At 44.1% G+C, this 21,365-nt stretch overlaps 1 protein-coding gene across 4 annotated transcripts in view; it reads left to right on the top strand.

Annotated features, from left to right (window-relative positions):
* LYN (LYN proto-oncogene, Src family tyrosine kinase) overlaps positions 1 to 21,365 on the top strand; it is a 112,674-nt gene that overhangs the window by 44,280 nt on the left and 47,029 nt on the right. The window contains exons 2-8 of one of the 4 annotated variants that reach the window (XM_079902368.1): positions 10,420 to 10,556; positions 13,795 to 13,840; positions 14,671 to 14,776; positions 16,522 to 16,620; positions 16,741 to 16,844; positions 18,158 to 18,307; positions 19,574 to 19,726. In XM_079902368.1, the coding sequence (XP_079758494.1) occupies positions 10,425 to 10,556; positions 13,795 to 13,840; positions 14,671 to 14,776; positions 16,522 to 16,620; positions 16,741 to 16,844; positions 18,158 to 18,307; positions 19,574 to 19,726 (790 nt within the window). In that variant the 5' untranslated portion in view covers positions 10,420 to 10,424. Of the gene's footprint in view, positions 1 to 10,049; positions 10,557 to 13,794; positions 13,841 to 14,670; positions 14,777 to 16,521; positions 16,621 to 16,740; positions 16,845 to 18,157; positions 18,308 to 19,573; positions 19,727 to 21,365 lie in introns of those variants that run through there. The other 3 variants (XM_079902369.1, XM_079902367.1, XM_079902366.1) reach the window with 3 other exon arrangements.

Raw genomic sequence — 21,365 nt, 5'->3', positions numbered from 1 at the left:
ATATACACCTCACAAAGAGTTAAAAGATACAAATTTTGATAAACTGATCATCTTGTAAAATGAAAATCCTCAGAAAACTGGCTTTGGGTGAAATGAATTTCGAGAACTGTTCTACATTTATTTAACCAATGACCTATTGTTTGGCAAACAAGTCTATTTTTTCTTTTTTTAATTTCTTTCTTTTAATTGAAGTACAGTTGGTTTACAATGTTGTGTTAGTTTCAGGTGTGTATATATATATGTATATATATATACATATATTCTTTTTTTTTACATTCTCTTCCATTATAACTTATTAAAAAATACTGAGTATAGTTCCCTGTGCTGTACAGTAGGTCCTTGTTGGTTATCTGTTTTATAAATAGTAGTGTGTATATGTTACTTCCAAACTCCTAATTTATCTTCTCCCAACCTTTCCCCTTTGGTGACCACAAGTTTGTATTCTAAATCTGTGAGTCTGTTTCTGTTTTGTAAATAAGTTCATTTGTATCATTTTTTAAGATTCCACATATAAGTGATATCATATGCTATTTGTCTTTCTCTGTCTTACTCCACTTAGTATGCTCATCTCTCCATACTGCAAGTGACATTATTTCCTTCTTTTTTAAGGCTGAGTAGTAGCCCATTGTTTACACATACCACATCTTCTTTATCCATTTGTCTGTCGATGGACATTTAGGTCGCTTCCATGTCAAGCAAGTCTATTTCTAATTGGATGGTATTACAAACAGTCTCACGATAAAAATCCTTTTCTACAGAGCTTTGTGTAACTGCCCAGTCATTTTCTTAGAAATCACTTATTTATGGAGGTGAGGATTTGTTGGGAAGTGGACACATTTTAAAGACCTTGATAAGTGTTGTCAAGGTGAAGACTGTCACTTACTCTCTCCCGCCAGGCCCAGCAATTTCATTTCATGGTGAGGAGGTTAGAGGCCAGAGACGGGAGTGGTTTTGTCACTCATTATAGGACAGTCCAGGCTGGACCCAGCAGTCAGGTGTCCCAGCTCCTAACTTCCCTGCACTTCTCGTGACCTCTCCACTCTCTCTTCCAGGCAAGAGCTGAGTTACTCTTCCACTTTCTCTGTCCTGGATGCCAAACCTCCAAGTGTTTGAACCTCATCTATCTCTGGAGTTGTCTTGCACTTCTTTTCTGGACTTATACTAATACTGTATAGTATATATGTTTTATATATAAATAGTATAGTATGTTTTATAGTATAGTATGTTTTATAGATTAAAACTGTACTGGTTTATTAAAGTTCTAATAAACGCAGTCAAGTTGCTGTACTTACGCATCATTATTTCAAAATATCTTCGTGTCAGGTTAGCTTTACATTTTTATGCTGCACATTCATGTTATAGTTCATTCCTAACCCCTGGCTCTTCCTGCAGCCGTGCCTGTGTCTTAAAGCACATAATAAAGAAATGGTTTCAAACCAGATAAAGACATCAGCAAACACGAGATAAATTAAAATGTATCAGATTTTGATCACAAAGGCATAAAGAAAAGTTAATGAAGAAGAAATCAGCCATACTGCAGTGGATCTCTCATTTCCGGTTGGGGGGGAACTTTTTAAAATTAATTTTTTATTGATACACTTCAGATACCGTCAATTTACCCTTTTAAGGTGTGCAATTGAGTGGTCTTCAGTGTATCCATGAGTTGTACAACCGTCACCACTATCTAATTCCAGAACCTACTGCATCTTGTGTGTAGCAGGCATGCAGACTTTACAGTTACAATTCAGCTGTGCAAAGAAAGCAAGAAAGCAAGCTTCACATTGTCTGACTCTTCTCTCTCCAGTGCTCTGAGTAGCAGCAGGTGGAACAATGGCCTTCAGTTTGCCAAGTGGGTTCAGATCTTTTCCATTTTAAATAGTCCCTTTTCCATCACGACTCTATTCCTTTAAGAGAAGGGCTTGGTCCTTCACATTTCTTCTGCTCCTTTCCAAGATGTAGGTAGATGCAGGTTTCTCTTGTGTTACTTGGGGAGAGAGAAGCCATAGATTCTTTCCATGTTCTTGGTGTGCCTGCTAATAGGACCGGCACTGCTGACTGGGGGGAATGTTACACTGACACCCGCCCCCCAAGCAAATGGATCACATTAGGACAGTCGGAAACACCTGGATCTCCTTCAAACCTTCAACAGGCTGAGTGAGGGGAGGCTTGTCTTGACACCTCCTTTCCTTCATGCTCCACCGTGTGGGAGACCCAAAGCAGGGAGGGGACCTGGAACCATCTAGATAGTCTTAAAGCCACTTCCCACCCCACCCCCTTACCCAGCTGGTTCTTAATAGGAAAAGTGGATGTTTCCTACATAGAAAACAAACTTACAGTTACCAGGGAGTAAGGGGGGAGGGAAAAACTGGGAGATTGGGATTGACGTATACACACTACTATATATAAAACAGACAGCTAATAAGGACCTACTGTAGAGCACAGGGAACTCTACTCAATACTCTGTGACGACCCATATGGGAAAAGAATTTAAAAAAGAGTGGATATATGTATATGAAGAACTGATACACTTTGCTGTACCCCTGAAACTAACACAACATTGTAAACCAGCTATACTCCAATAAAAATTAATTAAATAATAATAATAGTAATAAAGAGGGCTTTCCTGGTGGCGCAGTGGTTGAGAGTCCGCCTGCTGATGCGGGGGACGCGGGTTCGTGCCCCGGTCCGGGAAGATCCCACATGCCGCGGAGCGGCTGGGCCCGTGAGCCATGGCCGCTGAGCCTGCGCGTCCGGAGCCTGTGCTCCGCAACAGGAGAGACCACAACAGTGAGAGGCCCGCGTACCGCAAAAAAAAAAAAAAAAATAGTAATAAAGAAATGACATAGAAGCAAGAAAGCCAGAGATGCTCAGTTAAAAAAAAACGTGGATGGGGGGTGGCTGCCCCCTTGGACACTGATTCAATACCAGTCCTAGTCTTTCCAGTGCTCTCCTCTTCAGACTCCTGTTTCTCATTCTTGTAAATCAAGAGTACTTCTTTTAAATCACATCGCCCTTCCTTCAAGGGGGAGCCCGATGGCTCAAACTTAGTCACAGACTGGAGGTGAAATTCACGCCACAGGAGCAGCTCTGTGGGCCAAGTGGTCAAAGCCTTGCTCTTGGTATGGAACCTCAAGGAGAACTGGGAGCTGGGGATTGCCAAGTACCGAAATGACGTTGACTTAGTTGCCCCAAGACAGTGTTCTTGTTTCGTAAGGTATTTAGACCTTAGGGAGGGCTTTATAGTAGAGGCTGGTCAAGTAAGAAAGCCAGGCTCCGCGCCTCTGGAGCCCGTGCTCCGCAACAAGAGAGGGCGCGATAGTGAGAGGCCCGCACACCGTGATGAAGAGTGGCCCCTGCTCGCCGCAGCTGGAGAAAGCCCTCACACAGAAACGAAGACCCAACACAGCCAAAAATAAATAAATAAAATTTTTTAAAAAAAGGCAAAATTCCTTTAAAAAAAAAAAAAAAAAAAGAAAGCCAGGCTCTGGAGCCAGGTGGATCTGGGTTACCAGCTTTCCAACTGTGTTGACAATGGCTTTCTGGGTGATTTTATTGAGGAAAAATATCAAGAATGTATGAAAATGATTACCATGGTTTATAAGACACAAAAACCTTAGTTGCCTAAGTAAAGAGAGTCTGGCTATACCCTTTTCAATTCTATCTCTTGCAAAAGGAATTTAGGAAAATTGACAAAAAAAAAAAGACAACTACTTAGGTTGGAGTTGATGGCATTGGTCGTGGAGTTAATTCTGGCGCTCTCTCCTCTTCTGCCCTCCCACGGACACCTGTGAGTCTTTTCTGACCCCTTTCCTTTCTGATAAGTAGTTTGGAGGAAACATCGCAACTCCTCCGTGGACTTTGCTTCCCCAAAAAAGCCTCCAAAGTCTCATCCTTGAAAGTAAAGTAAGAAGGAAAACAATCAAAGGGTGTCTAAAGGGTTTCTTTTTGGGTGGGCGAAGTACATCTCTTGAGTCATGCAACTGGTTGCAGACTGCATGGATGAGAACTGTTTTAGGACGAGTCCCTGTGAACGACCCTTGAACCAACTCAACCTACTTTGGAAGCTCAAGGCCACTTTTGTCTGGGGGATCGTTACCACCCATCTCCACGGCCTTGGGGCTTCCTGTCTCTTTCTAGGCCCCCTAACTCAGAAAACTCCTTTGGAGATGAGCTCCCTCCACAGTCATGCAGGAGGCTTGGGTGGATAGAAGTGCAGCTTCAAGGCCGATGGGCCAAGGTCCACTTTAACGGGGACCTTTGATCACCGGGCACAGGTCCATCTGTCGGAGTAGCATCCTGGTATGCACCGTGCCAGGCTCAGAGCAAGCAATTCCACCTCCTTCTCTTTTTTTCCCGCGCGCCGCCTGTCTCCTACCCTAGAGATGTTTCTGGTTACTCCAGAACACGACCGCTTGATGTTGCAAGGTCAGGCAAGAGAAGGGCGGTGACAGGATGGGTACTTCAGAGCCTGTGGATGAGTCATTCACTTGCTGCTGGGAAAACGCAATGCAAATTTACGAACTCAGCTTGGGAAGTTGCAGTGAAGTGGAAAAAAAATGTTTTAAATTTCTTTTTGGCTGCTAGGATAAAGGCAGAAAATGCATCAGTCGTCAAAAAACAAAATGCGTGAGTCGTAATAAAAATAAAAACAAAAACACTTTCTTTTGTAGCACTTTGCAAAGGCAAGAAATTTAGGTTCTCGGGGGTTATAGTCTAGTACCTTTGTTTTTAAATTTTAAGGTCTAGGATTGTGTGAAATAGCTGTTAAAACGTGGATTCGATTTTATAGGGGAAGTGGCGTCCAATTTCCTGTTTTTGATTTCTTTAAGCTCTCAGAATATGAGAAATCGGTGATTTAAAAATCTTTGTATAGCCGAGAGGGAGGTGAATTTGTATGGACTTCAGGTTGAAATAGACATGATGGAATATCTTTTAAACTTGTGAAACTTACGATGGATAACAAAACATTACCCAAAATGTATATTATACAAATCCAGGAACCTCTTTCACTACACAGTTCCTTCGCCTCTTCCTTAATGACAGAGTAATACACACATTCAGGTCATCATGCTATAAAAGTGGACAGCGGAGTAACATGGCATATAGGGTGCCTTGCCCCAAAGAGGGGAGGGGGCACAGAGGGAGAAAATGCAAGTGGCCCATGTGTCAGCCTGAGGCTGAGATGGGAGATGTGCTTCTGCCGTTCCCTGTTTGGGGTGAGGTGGGGCTTCCTTGTGCTTCTCATCATGGGATTGTTTCTCTTCCAATGTTGGAGGGAAGACTGGCATTTGGACCACATTTATTTATGTAGTTAACAAAGATCTATCTAGCTCTTACTGTGTGCTGCTTTAAGTATACTTCTAAGCACTTTACAAATATTAACTGATTTAACTCATCTAATCCTCATAACAACCTAATGAGCTCGATGAAGTTATCTCCATTTTTTCAGAAGGAAACTGAAGCATAGAGGTTAGGCCACTTGCCCAGGTTCACACAGTTAATAATTGAGGGACCCAGGATCTGAGTTTAGCAATCCAACTTCACAGTCCTTTACTCCAAAACATTTTGCAAATTGTGGTGTCTTCCTTAGGAATTTTTAAGAGAAAATTTCTGTATACGATTGTGCACCTTACCAGTGGACTTCAGAACCCAACCAACACAGTAGTGGGTATCCTTTCAGGCTTTTTTCTGTGGACATTCAATATATATGGGTATGTGTGTGTGCGTATATATGTGTATATACTGATTGGTTATATAAATTGATTGATATATATGATTTTTTTTCAGTCAATAATGATTGGTGGTCAAGAACATCCAAATTATACAAATCTCTCTTTTTACCCCACTTCAGTCTCATAATATGTCAGTTTGGTCTCATTCAATGGACTCGCCCCTATTGATGGACACCTCGTCTCTGTAGTATAAATAAGACTGATATGAACATTCGTTCGTATTCCCTTTGTGACAGAGGGTTGCCCACTGTCTCTGTCTCACTAGATCACCTACTCGGGCTTATGTGTGAACATCCCAGGGTTGTATTTGCATGTCAGACACTCAGGTGTTATTATGAGTAACTCAAAGTCTCCACATGTAAAATGTGCCTTCATTTACTGTTAAACAAACAAACAAAAAAATTGAAGACGTTGTCCTCTACATCGTCCACAGCACTTTATGTAAAGCCCCTCATACACGACTTTAGAATTTCATGCCGGGGCCGCCCCGTCTGGTAAGGCAGGTCTGCTTCCCCTTTCCCTGGTGTAAGCACGATGATGCGGGCTTTCCTCTGGTTCCTCCTGCCAGGAAGCCTGCTACCCCGCAAAGCTGGTGCCCACCTGCTTCCGCATTTGCATCCTCCTCTGCTCCTTGCCTCGAGTTCTCTGTTTCCAGTTTATTAAACTCACTTTTTGTAAAAGCATTTCAGATCCTTTTGAGAAAGAAGAGGCTATAACAACAATCTCTTTAGTATTATTAATAAGGAGATAAAATGCCTGTTTCAAAATAGCCATTGTTTGGCAACATGGTAATTAAAAAAAAAAGAAAAAGCACAGACTTTAGGCTAAAACTATGTGAGTCCACCATTCACTTGTGCAATGACTTTAGGCCAGCCATTTAATCTCTGCAAGGCTCAGTTTACTCCTCTGTAAAGTGGGGTTAATAATACCTGGGTCATGGGGTTTCTTCGAGGATTAAATGAGATGCTCAGAAAATTACAAATGTTCAATTGAAAAATACTAAGGTGTGAATCATTGTAAAGCGTAGCTCCTGTCACCTGCAAACACATAACTGTGCTCTCAGTTTTTGTTGGGAGTGCATGTGTTTTGTGCTTTTCTGGTACCTTTGTACAGTGAAAAGAATTGAGGACCTGGTGTGAGCTGGTGGTGTGTATCCCCTGACGCAGCAAGATGCTCTCTGAGCTTTTTTGCTGGAGTGTTTGAATTGCAGGGACCCAAACTCAAAGCTCAGTGCTAGTGGGTTAGGGTCTTCCTCTACAGTACGTACTTCTGGTTCTCAATTATCCATGTGATGGGGGAGGGGAAATCATGACATAAGCGTAAATAAACGATAATCTGCAGATTATATCACCTCCTCACACATCCACCTGCTTTTTATCTTCATTCTCCGTCTTTCTTCCCACGGAGCGGGCCCTCGGACAATCGCCATCACCCCTTCAGAGGTCTGGGTCACCGATTCCTCGCTCTGCGCGCTGTAACGAAGACCCACAAAGCTCTTTTCTAATCTCATCTCCTGCCTTCACACGCAGACGTGTGCGCGCACACATACACACTACAGGGGTTCCTAATATTTTGGAAAAAAATTTTTTTCATAAAGTTGTTCGTACCATCCTCCTATTTTCTCCCTTATCCGACTTTTTAGTTTGAAAATTTCGAATCTACAGAAAAGAAAGAATACCCTCACCTAGATTCACTAATTTTTTTTTTTTTTTTTTTTTTTACTGTTTTGCCACATCTGTCCCCTCCTCTTGTTTCCCTGGCCCTCTTTCTCTTTTTCATTTTGGCGGAAGTGTTGGAAGTTGCAGATACCCTGAGCTTGCATCCCTACCCGCCTTGCGCGCTCTCCTCTGATGTGGACCTTCTCCTGCGTGACCGCAGTACCGTCATCATGCCTTTAAAGCGCGCAGTTGCCCATGATCACGTTCTCACGTATTCAGGTTTCCCCAAGGATCCAGCCACGTGTCCTCCCCCCTCACCCCCATTCATTCAGAGCTCATTCAAGATAGAGCTCCGCCCCTTCTCCTCCCTTGTCCTTTTTTTTTTTTTTTTTGCGGTATGCGGGCCTCTCACTGTTGTGGCCTTTCCCGTTGCGGAGCACAGGCTCCGGACGTGCAGGCCCAGTGCCATGGCTCACGGGCCCAGCCGCTCCGCGGCGTGTGGGATCTTCCCGGACCGGGGCACGAACCCGTGTCCCCTGCATCGGCAGGCGGACTCTCAACCACTGCGCCACCAGGGAAGCCCTCCCCTGTCCTTTTTGAGGCGCCCAGCTTCTGGCACATCGTGGATTTGTCTGATCGTTTTGTTCCTCTAACCTCTGTGTTTCCTATAAACTAGAAGTTAGTGCTAGAGGTCTCTGTCCCTCTGTCTCTAATAAAAACACAACGGCCAGGGCGGGGGCGTCTCCTTTCCTTTTCCTCGCCCACCTTGAGCAGGAGTGGTTGGGATGAGCATGCTGGAAGCCCCGAGTGCTTGTTGGTCCCTCCATTCCTTCCGTGAACCCTCGGAGCACCTGCTCTGAGCAGGCACATGGCAGTAAAGCGTGAGGAGTGGGCAGAGGGGTGACCTTTTCAGTAGGGTGGCTGGGAAGACCTGTTGGGGAGGTAACATTTGGGTCCAGATCTGGAAAAAAGAGAGTGGAAAAGCGGGCGCGGGGAAAGCCGGGCTGCCCGGGCCGGGCGCGCGTGCGTCCCGGGGATCCGCCGGACTCTTCCTCTCGCAGCTCGGGGCGCAATCGGGGGTCCGCGCGGGGTGGCCTTTTCCGCTACCGAGTTCCCTCTTTCAGGCATCACCGTTTTAATGCGGATGATTTAAACACAGCTTCTTTGGAGGATGAGGGTGGGACTGGTCCGAAAAGAACTCCCCTGTTTATTTACAGATCCACTAGAAAACCCATCTCCATTTCAGAAGCTTTAGCAAATGAAAAAAAAAAAACAAAAAACTGTCCTATTTTGAGTCAGAGGAGTACTTGCTTCCCCTTTATTTTGGGAACTACAGCTCGCTAGTTTCAGAAAGGGGTGTGACTGTCCTTAGAGGCTTCCTACGTCAACCAATGAAATGATAAACAAGGTGAAGGTCGCAGACCTCCTGGAAGCCTGCAGGACCAAACGCAGGATGAGCTAGGGCGACAATGCAGAGAGGATGACAGTTCAGAGAAGAGCCCCTGAGGTTTCTCTGTACAACAGGAGGTATTCCGAATTCCCACCGCCCGCCTTCCCCACGCGGAACCATCCGTCTATCGTCCTCTAAAGTTCTAGGCAGGGGTCCGCCTTGGCAGTGTTTCAGAATGGCACAGACCACTGGGGAGCACCCGCCCCTCACCCCCCTCCCCGGGCCCAGGAGAACTTCCTGGACTGTGTCCAGGGAATCTGTTCTGGGAGCCTCGACGATTCTGGTGTGCCTTCACGTTTGGGAACGCTGCCCTCTAAGACCTTCTAATGGAGCTCATAACAGATTTTGTTTTGTTTTCAATGTATAAATTTGACCATGAGGCTGTACTGTACGGCAATATTCATATCCGATTTCAGTTTTAAAATCATCTTTGGATGCTTTGGGTGGCGCTCTGCACATCCTAGTGTTAACTGAATAGACGAGTAAGAGTGTAGCATTTAGAGGGGTGACTCTGCCTGTCTGGTTGCCCGCACAAGCCCCCCCCCCCCCGCCCGCCCCTGTCGGGATTCTTCCCTGAAGCCTTAGGCTTGCTGATGGTACCCTTTTGTGCCTCTGGCTCGGACATCTCTCCTGGTTTCCAGGCTCACTAGTCTCACCGAGAGGCGTACAGGATGTGATGGTTTGGGTGTTCCTGCAAGCCTCTTTTCTCCGTACCTGTGCCTCCTCTATGATTTCCAGTCTCGGTGAAGCCCACCTCCATTGCCCCAGGCCCCAAGCCGCTTTTGGTTAGAGCCAGATTCTGTGCCCTCTGCCTCTTACTCACGCTTGCCTCTGAAGCCCCAGGTCCCCTCACTTCACCTTGCACGCGACATTTGTCTTCAGCTTTGCCTCCCTCTCCAGCCCAACTCCCGGACTTCCCTCCTTGTTCCCTGAAGGGGCCAGCTTGAACTAGTTCCCTGAAGGGCTCAACCTGAACTAGTTCCCTTAAGGGGTCAGCTTGAACTAGCTCCCTGAAGGGCTCGACTTGAACTAGTTCCCTTAAGGGGTCAGCTTGAACTAGTTCCCTGAAGGGACCTTGTTATCTCAGGGCCAATACTTTGCATGTGAAGTTCCTTTTTCCTGGAATCCCTTTACTGACTTTGCCGCCTGGCTGACATCACTCCCATTTTGACTCACAGAGCATTTCCTTCATGACACTTCCCTGCCCACATCCTTTTCCTCTTGCCTGAGCGCAATGTCTTTTCCTATGTCCCGTGCAGCCTCTGTCATTGACTTGCCACATTGTATTGTAATTTTAATTCACCCATCTTTGCCGCAAGAATATGAGTGTCTTTAGGGCAGGAATTATATCTTGCTGACATAAAACTGATGCTCAATAAATAGTTTTTGAATGAATGAATGAACAAATGCATGAACAAGCAGCCAGTTTGTGAACAGTATCCACCTTTGAGTTTGTTAAACCATCCGCAATGACGAATAAAAGCGTATTTTTTTAACTCTTCGTTAATGGAGAGATTTTGGTGTCTTGAAGCCAGTTCTGGAATGGTAAAACAATGCCATGGCTTTTGTATTCCAACAGGAACTATGGGATGTATAAAATCAAAAAGGAAAGACAATCTGAAAGACGATGGAATAGATTTGAAGACTCAACCAGTACGTAATACTGACCGAACTATTTATGTGAGAGATCCAACGTCCAATAAACAGCAAAGGCCAGTAAGTAGATAGTCTCAGGGGAGCATTCCCACAGCAGGATCAAAGCATGGCTGCGTAACTTAAACACCAAATCTGTACCATGTGCATGCAAAAAAAAAAAAAAAAAGAAATCATGTCAATTACTTGGGCCTCCAATAATTTTTGATATGCTTTGTAACTTAATCCTTTAAAGAGCTTATAAATATTTTCAGGATAACCGGGCCACTTAATGTACAATAAAGGGGGCTTTGGTCACCTTCTTATGTGTGGAGATAATCACCTTTCCTATCCCTGGTGTGAAGACCCACTCTTTATATATAAAGATATGTATCTGAGCTGGTGTGACTTAGGATAGGTAGTGAGACTAGAAGGAAATGCTGGATTCAAGTCAGAAGCCAAAACAGGCCCTTTGGTGTATCATACTTTATCCCATCTCGTTGTTCTTTAATTAATTCAAAATAGTACAAACACTGAAGTTGTCATGACTTATTACAAAGGATTAAAAGACTGTTTTTTTAAAAAACGCACAACTAATTCTGCCTTCTAGCCTCACACAGATGTCTGTACCGACATTTTTATATGAGTGATGTGCTGTTGGATGCATCTGAGAAATGCTTGGCAAATGAAGGACTAAGGCCGCATTTCAGGGAGAGAGGAACAGAGTTTTGGATAATTACAATCTTAAATGCACTTTATTTCAGATTTTATATCCTCTCCATCTATTCACTCACTATATGTATGTATGTATATCTCCCATTGCCTGGTTTTTATGGAATTCCTCAGCATTTAAGCTGGAGGTAGCTTATTCCATGTGAGCCCAAATGCCTTCATTAAGAGTTTTCATAGTTTCTCTAATCTGACATGTTTCTGAATGCCTTGGCATTCCAGAAGTATGTTATTGTTGTCACGCCCTCTCTGCCAGCCCTCTCCCCCTCATTCCCCATTATACTGCAGGTTGACGTGTGCCAAAGTCACATGTCACCATTGAAATTGATCAGTCACTGTTGGCCTTCTTAAAAAGAAGTGGAGGGCTTCCCTGGTGGCGCAGTGGTTGAGAGTCCGCTTGCCGATGCAGGGGACACGGGTTCGTGCCCCGGTCCGGGAGGATCTCACATGCCGCGGAGCGGCTGGGCCCGTGAGCCGTGGCCGCTGAGCCTGCGCGTCCGGAGCCTGTGCTCCGCAACGGAGAGGCCGCGATAGTGAGAGGCCCGCGTACCGCAAAAAAAAAAAAAAAAAAAAAAGAAGTGGAGATGAAGAGTGAATACATTATGCTATTAATTACCATACTTGATATTTCTAGACAGATACATTAACACTGTAATTTTATATATAGAAACTCAAAAGGTATAAGATTATTGATAACTTTAATAATTTAGTGATCATAAATATATAAATGTAATATTTAAAAACATCACATAAATAGGTATAGCTGTGGAACTAGTCTATGGAAATATGACCAATAGACAGTGAAATGATACAGGAATTGGACTCACAAATAGTTTTCTTATTATAGACTTCAAAGTTCTCATAAAAAGGATCTGGCTTTTTCTGGTATCATGTGCTATAGATTTTACATGCTTTAAAACCCCCATTTTTCTTACGTGATGAAAGAAGATGTCCTGTATTCAGAAAAGCAAAGGAAAACAGTGCGAACTTATGCACCGTTTTCCCTCTTCTTAAGAGTAAAGGAGGTTAAAAGTTAAGTTAGAAAGCAGAAGTAGTAAACATGTTTGAAGCCTCTCAGTTCCGTCCCACACACCGGGAGCGCTTCCTTGTGCCTTCTGTGGTTACAGATGCCCTTGTTTATGAACCAGACAGTTGGCCTTATTCCATAGATAACACTCAGCTCCGGCCAGACGTGCCCAAAATCCACCCCTGGACAGATTGCAGGAGGTGTGGTGTGACATCAAGGCTGAACTGATGCAACTTCAACAACACTCTAAGGAAAAGACATTTTAAAGAAAAAGAGTGATGATAGATGAGCTCCATACACGTGTTTTTGTCTCATAAAAAGTGTGTTAAAACATTTGTCAATTAAGGACTCTTTGATATTTGAAAATCGCTTGCTGCTTTCAAAATGATTTAATCCGTTTCTCATCTTGTTTCCTCTAATAACTCATTGAAAGTTGATCATGCATCCTAATTTTGCACATCTAAAGGAGTTTAAAAATCAGTGTAAAGCTTCTTGAAATCAACATTGAAGGATAATATGGACCCAAGATTTTCTGATACCAGAAGAACGTAATGCCCCCCACCCCCGGAGATATTATGGGCTGACTTTCATCAGAAATTTAAGTTTCAGTACAAACTGTTTTGGTCCGCATTCCACCAGATCACTTTAATCAAGGAGAAACATGATTTGTGGGTGTAAGCCTCTGACGGTACCTTCTCTACAAGAGGCTCAAGAGATCTTTACACATCCTCCCCACGGTCACTGAGCGAAAAAGGGATTTGATTTAAAAGATGATTGAGGTGGGCTTTGTGCCACCAGACCCTTCCTGATAATTCATCTCTCAACTACAATAACAGGGATGCCATCTGTCCCCATAACAGAATCAGGGTCGGCCACAGGAAGCTTGGATCTGTTAGCACTTGTTCTCAGCTGCTAGAGACCGAGCCCTGACTGCAGTTTTTAAGACAAGTCTGGGAGTTGTGAAGATTCGCAGTCCCGGGCCGGTGGCCGTTCCACAAGGTCACCAGGGCCCCAGGTGACCCCCAGGGCCCCTCTCTATCTTTTTCTCTGCTGCCTCTGGTGACTGGTTTCCATATTGCTGAGACCCCCGTTCGTCACCTTCTTCTAGGCAGAAAGAAGAGGGCCAGGGGATACGAGAATCAGGCCCAAAGCCCCACACGACCTGCTTGCAGATAAACTCCTTCCGCATCTGCATAGAATGCTAGAGAATCAGAAAGCATCACCATTTAGCTGAGCACGTTGCCTCCCCCAATAATATTAGGGGTCTGGTACCAAATCAGAGGGAGGGTGCTGATTGGGTCAGCAGCTCGCAGCCACTGGCCAGAGCCCTGGTCATTTCCTGCCGCCAGGCCCGTGGCCGCTGGAGAAGGAAAAGCCGTTCCCTGGGCTGCGGAGGTCAGGACGCAGCTCCACAGCACTGCTCGTCGGTGCTCCTTTCTGGCTTAATGAATTAACAAATCTAAACCCCATTCGCTTCTGTTAGGAAATGATGCAACATTCAACACGAATGTAAGTGTCAAAAGCTAAACATAAAAATGTATGTTTCTAACAAATATTCTCTCGTAGGTTGCAGACTCTCAGCTTTTACCAGGACAGAGGTTTCAAAATAAAGGTATGTTTTCACGGCATCTTGGACGTTTCTTTACTGTTAGAGCCTCTGTAAAGTAGTTGTCCTGGGTGTTTCTGTTGATTTTTTTTTATTGTGAAAAAATATACATAGCCCAGAATTTATCATCTTAACCATTAAAGTGTTCAGTTCAGTAGCACTAAGTACCTTCACACTGTTGTGCAACCATCACCTCCATCCATTTCCAGAACTTTCCTTCATCCCAAACTGAAACTGTGCCCATCAAACATGGAACTCCCATCCCTCCTCCTCCCAGCGTCTGGTAGTCACCATTCTGCATTCTGTCTCTATGAGTTTGACGACTCCAGGAATCCCGCCTAAGTGGGATCAAGCGGTATCTGTCCTTTAGTGGCTGGCTTTTGTCACGTAGCGTCATGTCTTCAAGGTTCATCCATGTTGTGGCATCCGTCAGAATTTTCCTCCTTTTTAAGGCTGAATAATATTCTGTTGTATGTATAGACCACATTTTGTTTATCCATTCATCACAGTGTGTTTGGATTGTTTCCTCCTTTTAGCTTTTGTAAATAACTCTGCTATGAGCATGGGTGTATCATTTCGTAAACCTAGAGTTGGAAGTTATTGTGGTCGTAGGTCTATGTGATTTGAGATAACAAACACTGTACCGGTGTGCGCAGTATGTGACCGACCATGGACCGCTTGGGCCCCGAGCCCCACTAGGAAGGAAGCAGGTCTTTATTCCAGCTGCCCATCTCTCAGTGCCTCACTGCATCCTTTGTGCCCCATGACACGTGAATTTGTTACAACATTTCTGCTGTGGATTCTCAAAGGTCTTCGCCTGCATTCTTCATTTTCAGATCCAGAGGAGCAAGGAGACATCGTGGTCGCGTTGTACCCCTATGACGGCATCCACCCAGATGACTTGTCCTTCAAGAAAGGAGAGAAGATGAAAGTCCTGGAGGAGTAAGTGCGCCCAGGCATCCCCCACCCCGCCTGCTGCCCTGGCTTGGCCGCCAGCAGCACAATGCAGCAGACACCCCTCTGGGGTGGACATGGGGCCCCCAGCCTCCTTGCTGCCCGAAGGAGCAGGGCTAGAGAGATTTTCCTCTTAGGCTTTGCTGTGAGCACTTCCCAAGGGTTTTCCCTTTCTTTCCTTATCCATCAGTGCTGTCTTTAGAGGTTCGGGTCTATGTGGAGTTTGCATGTTATTTTAATTCCATTTCTAAAAAATTTTTACTTATTTATTTACTTATTTGGCTGTGTTGGGTCTTCGTTGCTGCGTGCAGGCTTTCTCTAGTTGCGGTGAGCGGGGGCTACTCTTCGTTGCGGTGCGCGGGCTTCTCATTGCGGTGGCTTCTCTTGTTGTGGAGCACGGGCTCTAGGCACGCGGGCTTCAGTAGTTGTGGCACGTGCGCTCAGTAGTTGTGGCACACGGGCTTAGTTGCTCCACGGCATGTGGGATCTTCCCGGAACAGGGCTCGAACCCGTGTCCCCTGCATGGGCAGGTGGATTCTCAACCACTGCACCAACAGGGAAGCCCCTTACCATTGTTATTTCGTTATTTTACTCACATTAAGACTGGGTGTATGGGTCCAACTGGGTGTGACTCTTCAGGGCGTGGTGCTGAAGCAGTGGTCGTCCCGGGAGAGTCCCCACTCAGCATTTAGCGTTTCTTTGAAGATGCTTGACCCCTCCAGGCTGACTCACACACCTGTGGCCCTGCTCAGACCACAGGGCTCAGCACTGTGCTGGGAATAATGAGCTCCAAGAATCCTAGAAATCTTTCATATGGTGTCACCTTGGCCTGCCAACTGGGACACCCTTGGCGGGTTGCAGGCGGGAGACCCTGGTTAAGTTTATGGTGTTGAGTGGCTGAGAGCAGCTGTCAGTTCCTGGCCGAGTGTGAACTTGAGCCAGATCCTGGCCCTGCCACCTGATAGCTGTGTGACCTTGACGAGTCACTTCAGCTCTACATCTTAGTGTCTTCGCTTATGAACCGGGAACAGCAATACCTCTGTCATGGGGTTGATGTGAAGGTTATGTGTGTACATATATATAAACACGGCACAGGCATGTAGTGGACCGCAGCCTAGTGGCAGCTGTAATTGTCCTTCACGTCTTGCAGACGAGGGTCCCGTCTGGGTGTGGGAATCTGATGGGGAACATAGTTGAGGCTCTCACAGGGACCCGTCCATTCCTCCCTCCCCAGCCCCTTCCCCAGCTCCACGCCTCTCACAGAAGATGAGAGTGTGGTGACAAGGCCTGCAGCTGCTTGGGATTATTTTATGGTTTTCTATTTCTTTTTCCCATGGCTTGTGTCTATGGAAATGAGATGTTTTAACAAAGGAGTTTATGTCATAGGAACTATGGCCCTTTATTCCCTTGACTTCCATTTCTGTAAGGACCCTAAAGCGTTTCTTAGATGTGAACTTTTTGTTTCTGCAAGATGGGAACCATTTTCACCAACCCCCGTTTGGCAACTCTGAGCACAGCGACCCACACTTCAGTCGTGAGACTGTTTTCTTTTGCTTCCATCACTAAATGTATTTATGTTTTAGCAAGAAGTATGAACTTTCTCCCTGGATTCTGGGTTTCCAGGGGTCTTCCCGCCCTCCCTCACCCTGCAAGACAGACACATTAAGACAATTGCTCTTGTAGTTCTTGAGTCATTGAAAACAAACCCTTTTGGATGTGTGTTTCTATTCCAGGCATGGAGAATGGTGGAAAGCTAAATCCCTTTCGACAAAGAGAGAAGGCTTCATCCCCAGCAACTATGTAGCCAAAGTCAACACCTTGGAAACGGAAGAGTGAGTCCTTTCCCATGTCGTCTGGGACAGTTCTGTTTGTGGCTCTGGGTTTCTTGTTTATTTTCGTCTTTTTCCTTCCCGGGATTAAAACACCCATGAAATGTTAATATGTCTTTTCAGGTGGTTTTTCAAGGATATAACGAGGAAAGATGCAGAAAGGCAGCTTCTGGCACCAGGGAACAGCGCTGGAGCTTTTCTTATCAGAGAAAGTGAAACATTAAAAGGTAGGAAGTGACATAAGGCCTCTTATAAAACACTGTTTAGGAAATCATTCTTAGAAACGATTGTAGAATCCTGAAAAAAAACAAAGAATTTTTTTGGAAAAAAAGTCAATTACTGGCAGACCTCGTTTTATTGGCTTCCCTGTATTGCGCTTTGCAAATACTGCAGTTTTTTACAAACTGAAGGTTTGTGGTAACCCTGCATCGACCAAGTCTATTGGTGTCGTTTTTCCAAGAGAATTTGCTCACTTCATGAGCAAATGTGTCTCTAGGTCACATTTTGGTAATTCTTGCAGTATTTCACGCTTTTTCTTTATTATTATATTTGTTATGAGTGATCTGTGATCAGTGATCTTTGATGTTACTGTTATGACTCACTGAAGGATCAGATGATGGTTAGCAATTTTTAGCAATAAAGTGTTTTTTAATTAAAGTATATATGTTGTTTTTTTAAACTTATGCTATTGAACACTTAATAGACTACAGTACAGTGTAAACATAACGTCTTTAATGCACTGGGAAACCAAAACGTTTGTGTGATTTACTTTATTGGGGTATTTGCTTTCTTGAGGTGGTTTGGAACTGAGCCCACAATATCTCTGAGATATGCCTGTACTATGTTCTGGTAGTGAAAGTTTTATAGTCTGATAACAAATAACAAGCTCAAATTATTAGTTTTGCTACTAAAAGTAACATAAAAGCAGACATAATTATGGTTATTTTTTTTACCATGCTTTATGTTTACTGAGCCTCTTAAATTATTATTTAGTATAAAACTTGAAATTTTAAGAGAAAGAAAATCAAAATAACTTTTCAATTCAGCAAAATAATTTTTAAAAAAACCCATCACAAAGAAGAAAAAGTGTGTTGGTAAGCTTCACAGCAAACAGAACACTAGCTTTGTTTGTCAAGTAGATTTTTTATAAGACTTTAAAATTATGCACTATATACATGTGCAATTTATATTTTGCATATTTTTATGGCAAAATGTGTCCACGGTGTGTATAATACCAACCTTTTAAAAATATTTTATTGAAGTATAGTTGATTTACAATGTTATGTTAATTTCTGCTATACAGCAAAGTGATTCCATTATACATATATATATTCTTTCTCATATTCTTTTCCATTATGGTTTATCACAGGATATGGAATATAGTTCCCTGTGCTCTACAGTAGGACCTTGTTGTTTATCCATCCTATACATACTAGTTTGCATCTGCTAATCCCAAACTCCCAATCCTCCCCTCCCCCATAATGCCAATCTTACTTACAAAATGTAAGTGTAACCTTTGCTTGTACTTCTTCCCCCACAGGAAGTTACTCTCTGTCTGTCAGAGATTATGACCCCGTGCATGGTGACGTTATTAAGCACTACAAAATCAGAAGCCTGGACAATGGGGGTTATTACATCTCCCCACGAATTACTTTTCCTTGTATCAGTGACATGATTAAGCATTACCAAAGTAAGTGAAAATGCAAGGTCAGACAAGAAAAGATACATCTATTATGATAAATATATGGTATCAAACATTTATATTAAATTTTTTTGTATCCTGAAACTTTATTGAGTTCATTGATGAACTCTAGTAGTTTTCTAGTCGCATCTTTAGGATTTTCTATGTATACTATCATGTCATCTGCAAACAGTGACAGTTTTACTTCCTTTTCAATTTGGAGTCATTTTATTTCTTTTTCTTGTCTGATTGCTGTGGCTAGGACTTCCAATACTATGTTGAATAAAATGTTTTATGTATCATATTTCTTTTGGATAAAGTTGGAGGATGATGTTCTATAATTGGTTCTAAATTAATCTATAAGTACACATTCAAAGTCAGATTTGATCTTTGTGAATAATTATCCTAGTCCTTCCCACCTAGTTTGTGCTGTTTAACAGTTAACATTCCAGAATTGCAAAGAGAAAAATGGATATTATTTTCGCATAGTACATATTTTTACAACGCATCTTTAAATATCTGGAATAGGAATGCATATTTGTAGAACTGTGTCCTAGTGTATACATGTCTATGTGTGTGTAAAGTATGTATTACTCTTGGTAAAAGAAAACAGAAATAACAATAACACCAAAATATTTAGAAGTGGCCTGTCAGTGGTCCTCTGTCGCCAATCTGCTCTACAGCCTGGCTAAGCTGAACCCACGACTGTGTGTTGGAGGCCAGTTGTAGTGGGTAACTCTTGTTACTGCTTATTTCTTCAACCTGCTCCAAGGGATTACACATAAAATTTGCTGAGGTCCCAAAATATGGAGAGAGCAAGTACCCCAGACTTTGTGGAGTGCTCCTTCCCTCTCTGTTACCCCCATCCATTTATCCATCTGGCACATGTGTTGAGGGCTTGTTCTGGCACTGGGTCCCCATGGTGACGTGACCAAGTTCCCGCCATTGTGCCCTGGAGAGCTTACATGGGCTCTGTAATTAAAATTATATTCTATTAAGTGTGACAACATGTCAGCCTTTGTTTATCTGTTCATTTTGTTGTTTTTATTTCTATAGGTTAGCATTACTAATGAATAAAATCAAGTCTGTCTTAAATTGTCTTTCATTTAAGAATTTCAAAAGTCATGATTACGTAGAAGATAACCCTATACGCATTTTAGGTTCGTAGACCTTGGCAAGTTGAAAATGATAAGACTCATAGTCCAAATTCCCCTATAGATACTGGTAAAATACAAGGGGTGACTTTTTCCACGTTTATTTTCTCTTTCAAATTAGAGCAGTCAGATGGCTTGTGCAGAAGATTGGAGAAGGCGTGCATTAGTCCCAAACCACAGAAGCCGTGGGACAAAGATGCCTGGGAGATCCCCCGGGAATCCATTAAGCTGGTGAAGAAGCTCGGCGCCGGGCAGTTCGGGGAAGTCTGGATGGGTGAGTGTGCGGCTCTGGAGCCAGAGTCCCTCCTGGGGGCGACAGCAGGAGAAATAAGGGCTCCGGCCGATTTCTGTCAGTTTTCTCAGAAGCATCACTGCTTTTGTTTTCCTCTGTCCACCTGTGCCAAGAACTAGCCTACACAACCTACGTGATTAGACTCTTCCTCTTCCTCGTGACTTAGTAGTTCTCTTTCAGGATGAATTTTTTTTCATAAATTTATTTAGTTATCTATTTTTGGCTGCATTGGGTCTTCGTTGCTGGGCGCATGGGCTTTCTCTAGTTACGGCGAGCGGGGACTCCTCTTCGTTGTGGTGCATGGGCTTCTCATTGTGATGGCTTCTCTTGTTGTGGAACACGGGCTCTAGGCATGCAGGCTTCAGTAGTTGTGGTGCACGGACTCAGTAGTTGTGGCGCACGGGCTTAGTTGCTCCACGGCATGTGGGATCTTCCCGGACCAGGGCTCGAACCCGTGTCCCCTGCATTGGCAGGCGGACCTTTAACCACTGCGCCACCAGGGAAGTCCCAAGGATGAATGTTTATAAGGAAGCGGGCAGTGGGCATTTATCCTGGTGGTTCTGTCTACTCTTCCGTGATTCTCTCATCACCAGATTCTCTGGACACAAGTTAGGTACAGGAATGTGCTTGCATCTCAGGGAAGGGTACACTTGGGTTAGGACCATCCTTACTAGTGGGCTTAATAGGAAGCCTCACAGGTATTGCTGTTTCTCACCAAGAAACTTTCTAAAGATACTCAAAATTCCATCGTTAGAGAATCGTTCCTTACTGTTAAGTACTGCCTTCTCAGGCTGGCAAGAAAAGCACCAAAATGATAACAGTGGCTTTCTCCAGCAGATACTTTTTGCCCACCTGTCTTTTCTAAAGCTTTTATAATGACTGTGAATTCCTTGTTCTTTCATAAAAAGAATTTTTTAAAACGATTTTTTTACTGCATCATGGTTTCCACGCCAGCTTTGTGTGAGTGAGAGCAAACATGATTTCTGAAGAGAAGGGGCAGACAGCTTTTAAAACCCATCCAGCCCCGGCCCAGCCGGTCTGCGAGGGAGAGGTTTCCCTCTAAAATCTCGGCCCCTGGGATCACAGCTTTGCCCATTTTCTCCTGTTGTCACTGCTTTAGCCAAAGTATCGTTTAAATATGCCTCTGCATTCTTCCTGCGCTGCAAGTCTTTGGGAACATGATAATGGAATTCAGGTAAATTGTGAGTACACAACCTCACCTTGCTCGCTGGGGTCTGCGTGTGTACCTGGCACTCTGTTTCCGGTCGGGCCCGCAGGTCTGGGGCTGTGATCTTGCTCTAGGTGTGTCTTTGCCCACCCTCTGCGGCCCAGATCGTCACCTCCTGCCCCTCCTTGCTCTGTCCACCTTTTTTTTTTAATTGAAGTAATATTCATGTAACACAAGATCAATCATTTTAAAGTGGACACTCAGGGACATTTACTACCTTCACATGGCTGTGCAGCCACCGCCTCTATCGAGTACCAAAATACTTCCATGACTCCAGAGGAAACACTAGACACTCCCCTTCCCCCCCGACCCCGGCCCCCGGACACCCACCCTTCTGCTTCCTTTCTCTATGGCTGTGGCACCCTAGGGCCCTCATGTAAGTGGAATCATACA

This window comes from Stenella coeruleoalba (genome assembly GCF_951394435.1).
Source record: "Stenella coeruleoalba genome assembly, chromosome: 17".
NCBI lineage: Eukaryota > Metazoa > Chordata > Mammalia > Artiodactyla > Delphinidae > Stenella > Stenella coeruleoalba.
The sequence above is the reverse complement of the archived record's forward strand: the minus strand, read 5'-3'. Positions and strand labels throughout refer to the sequence as shown.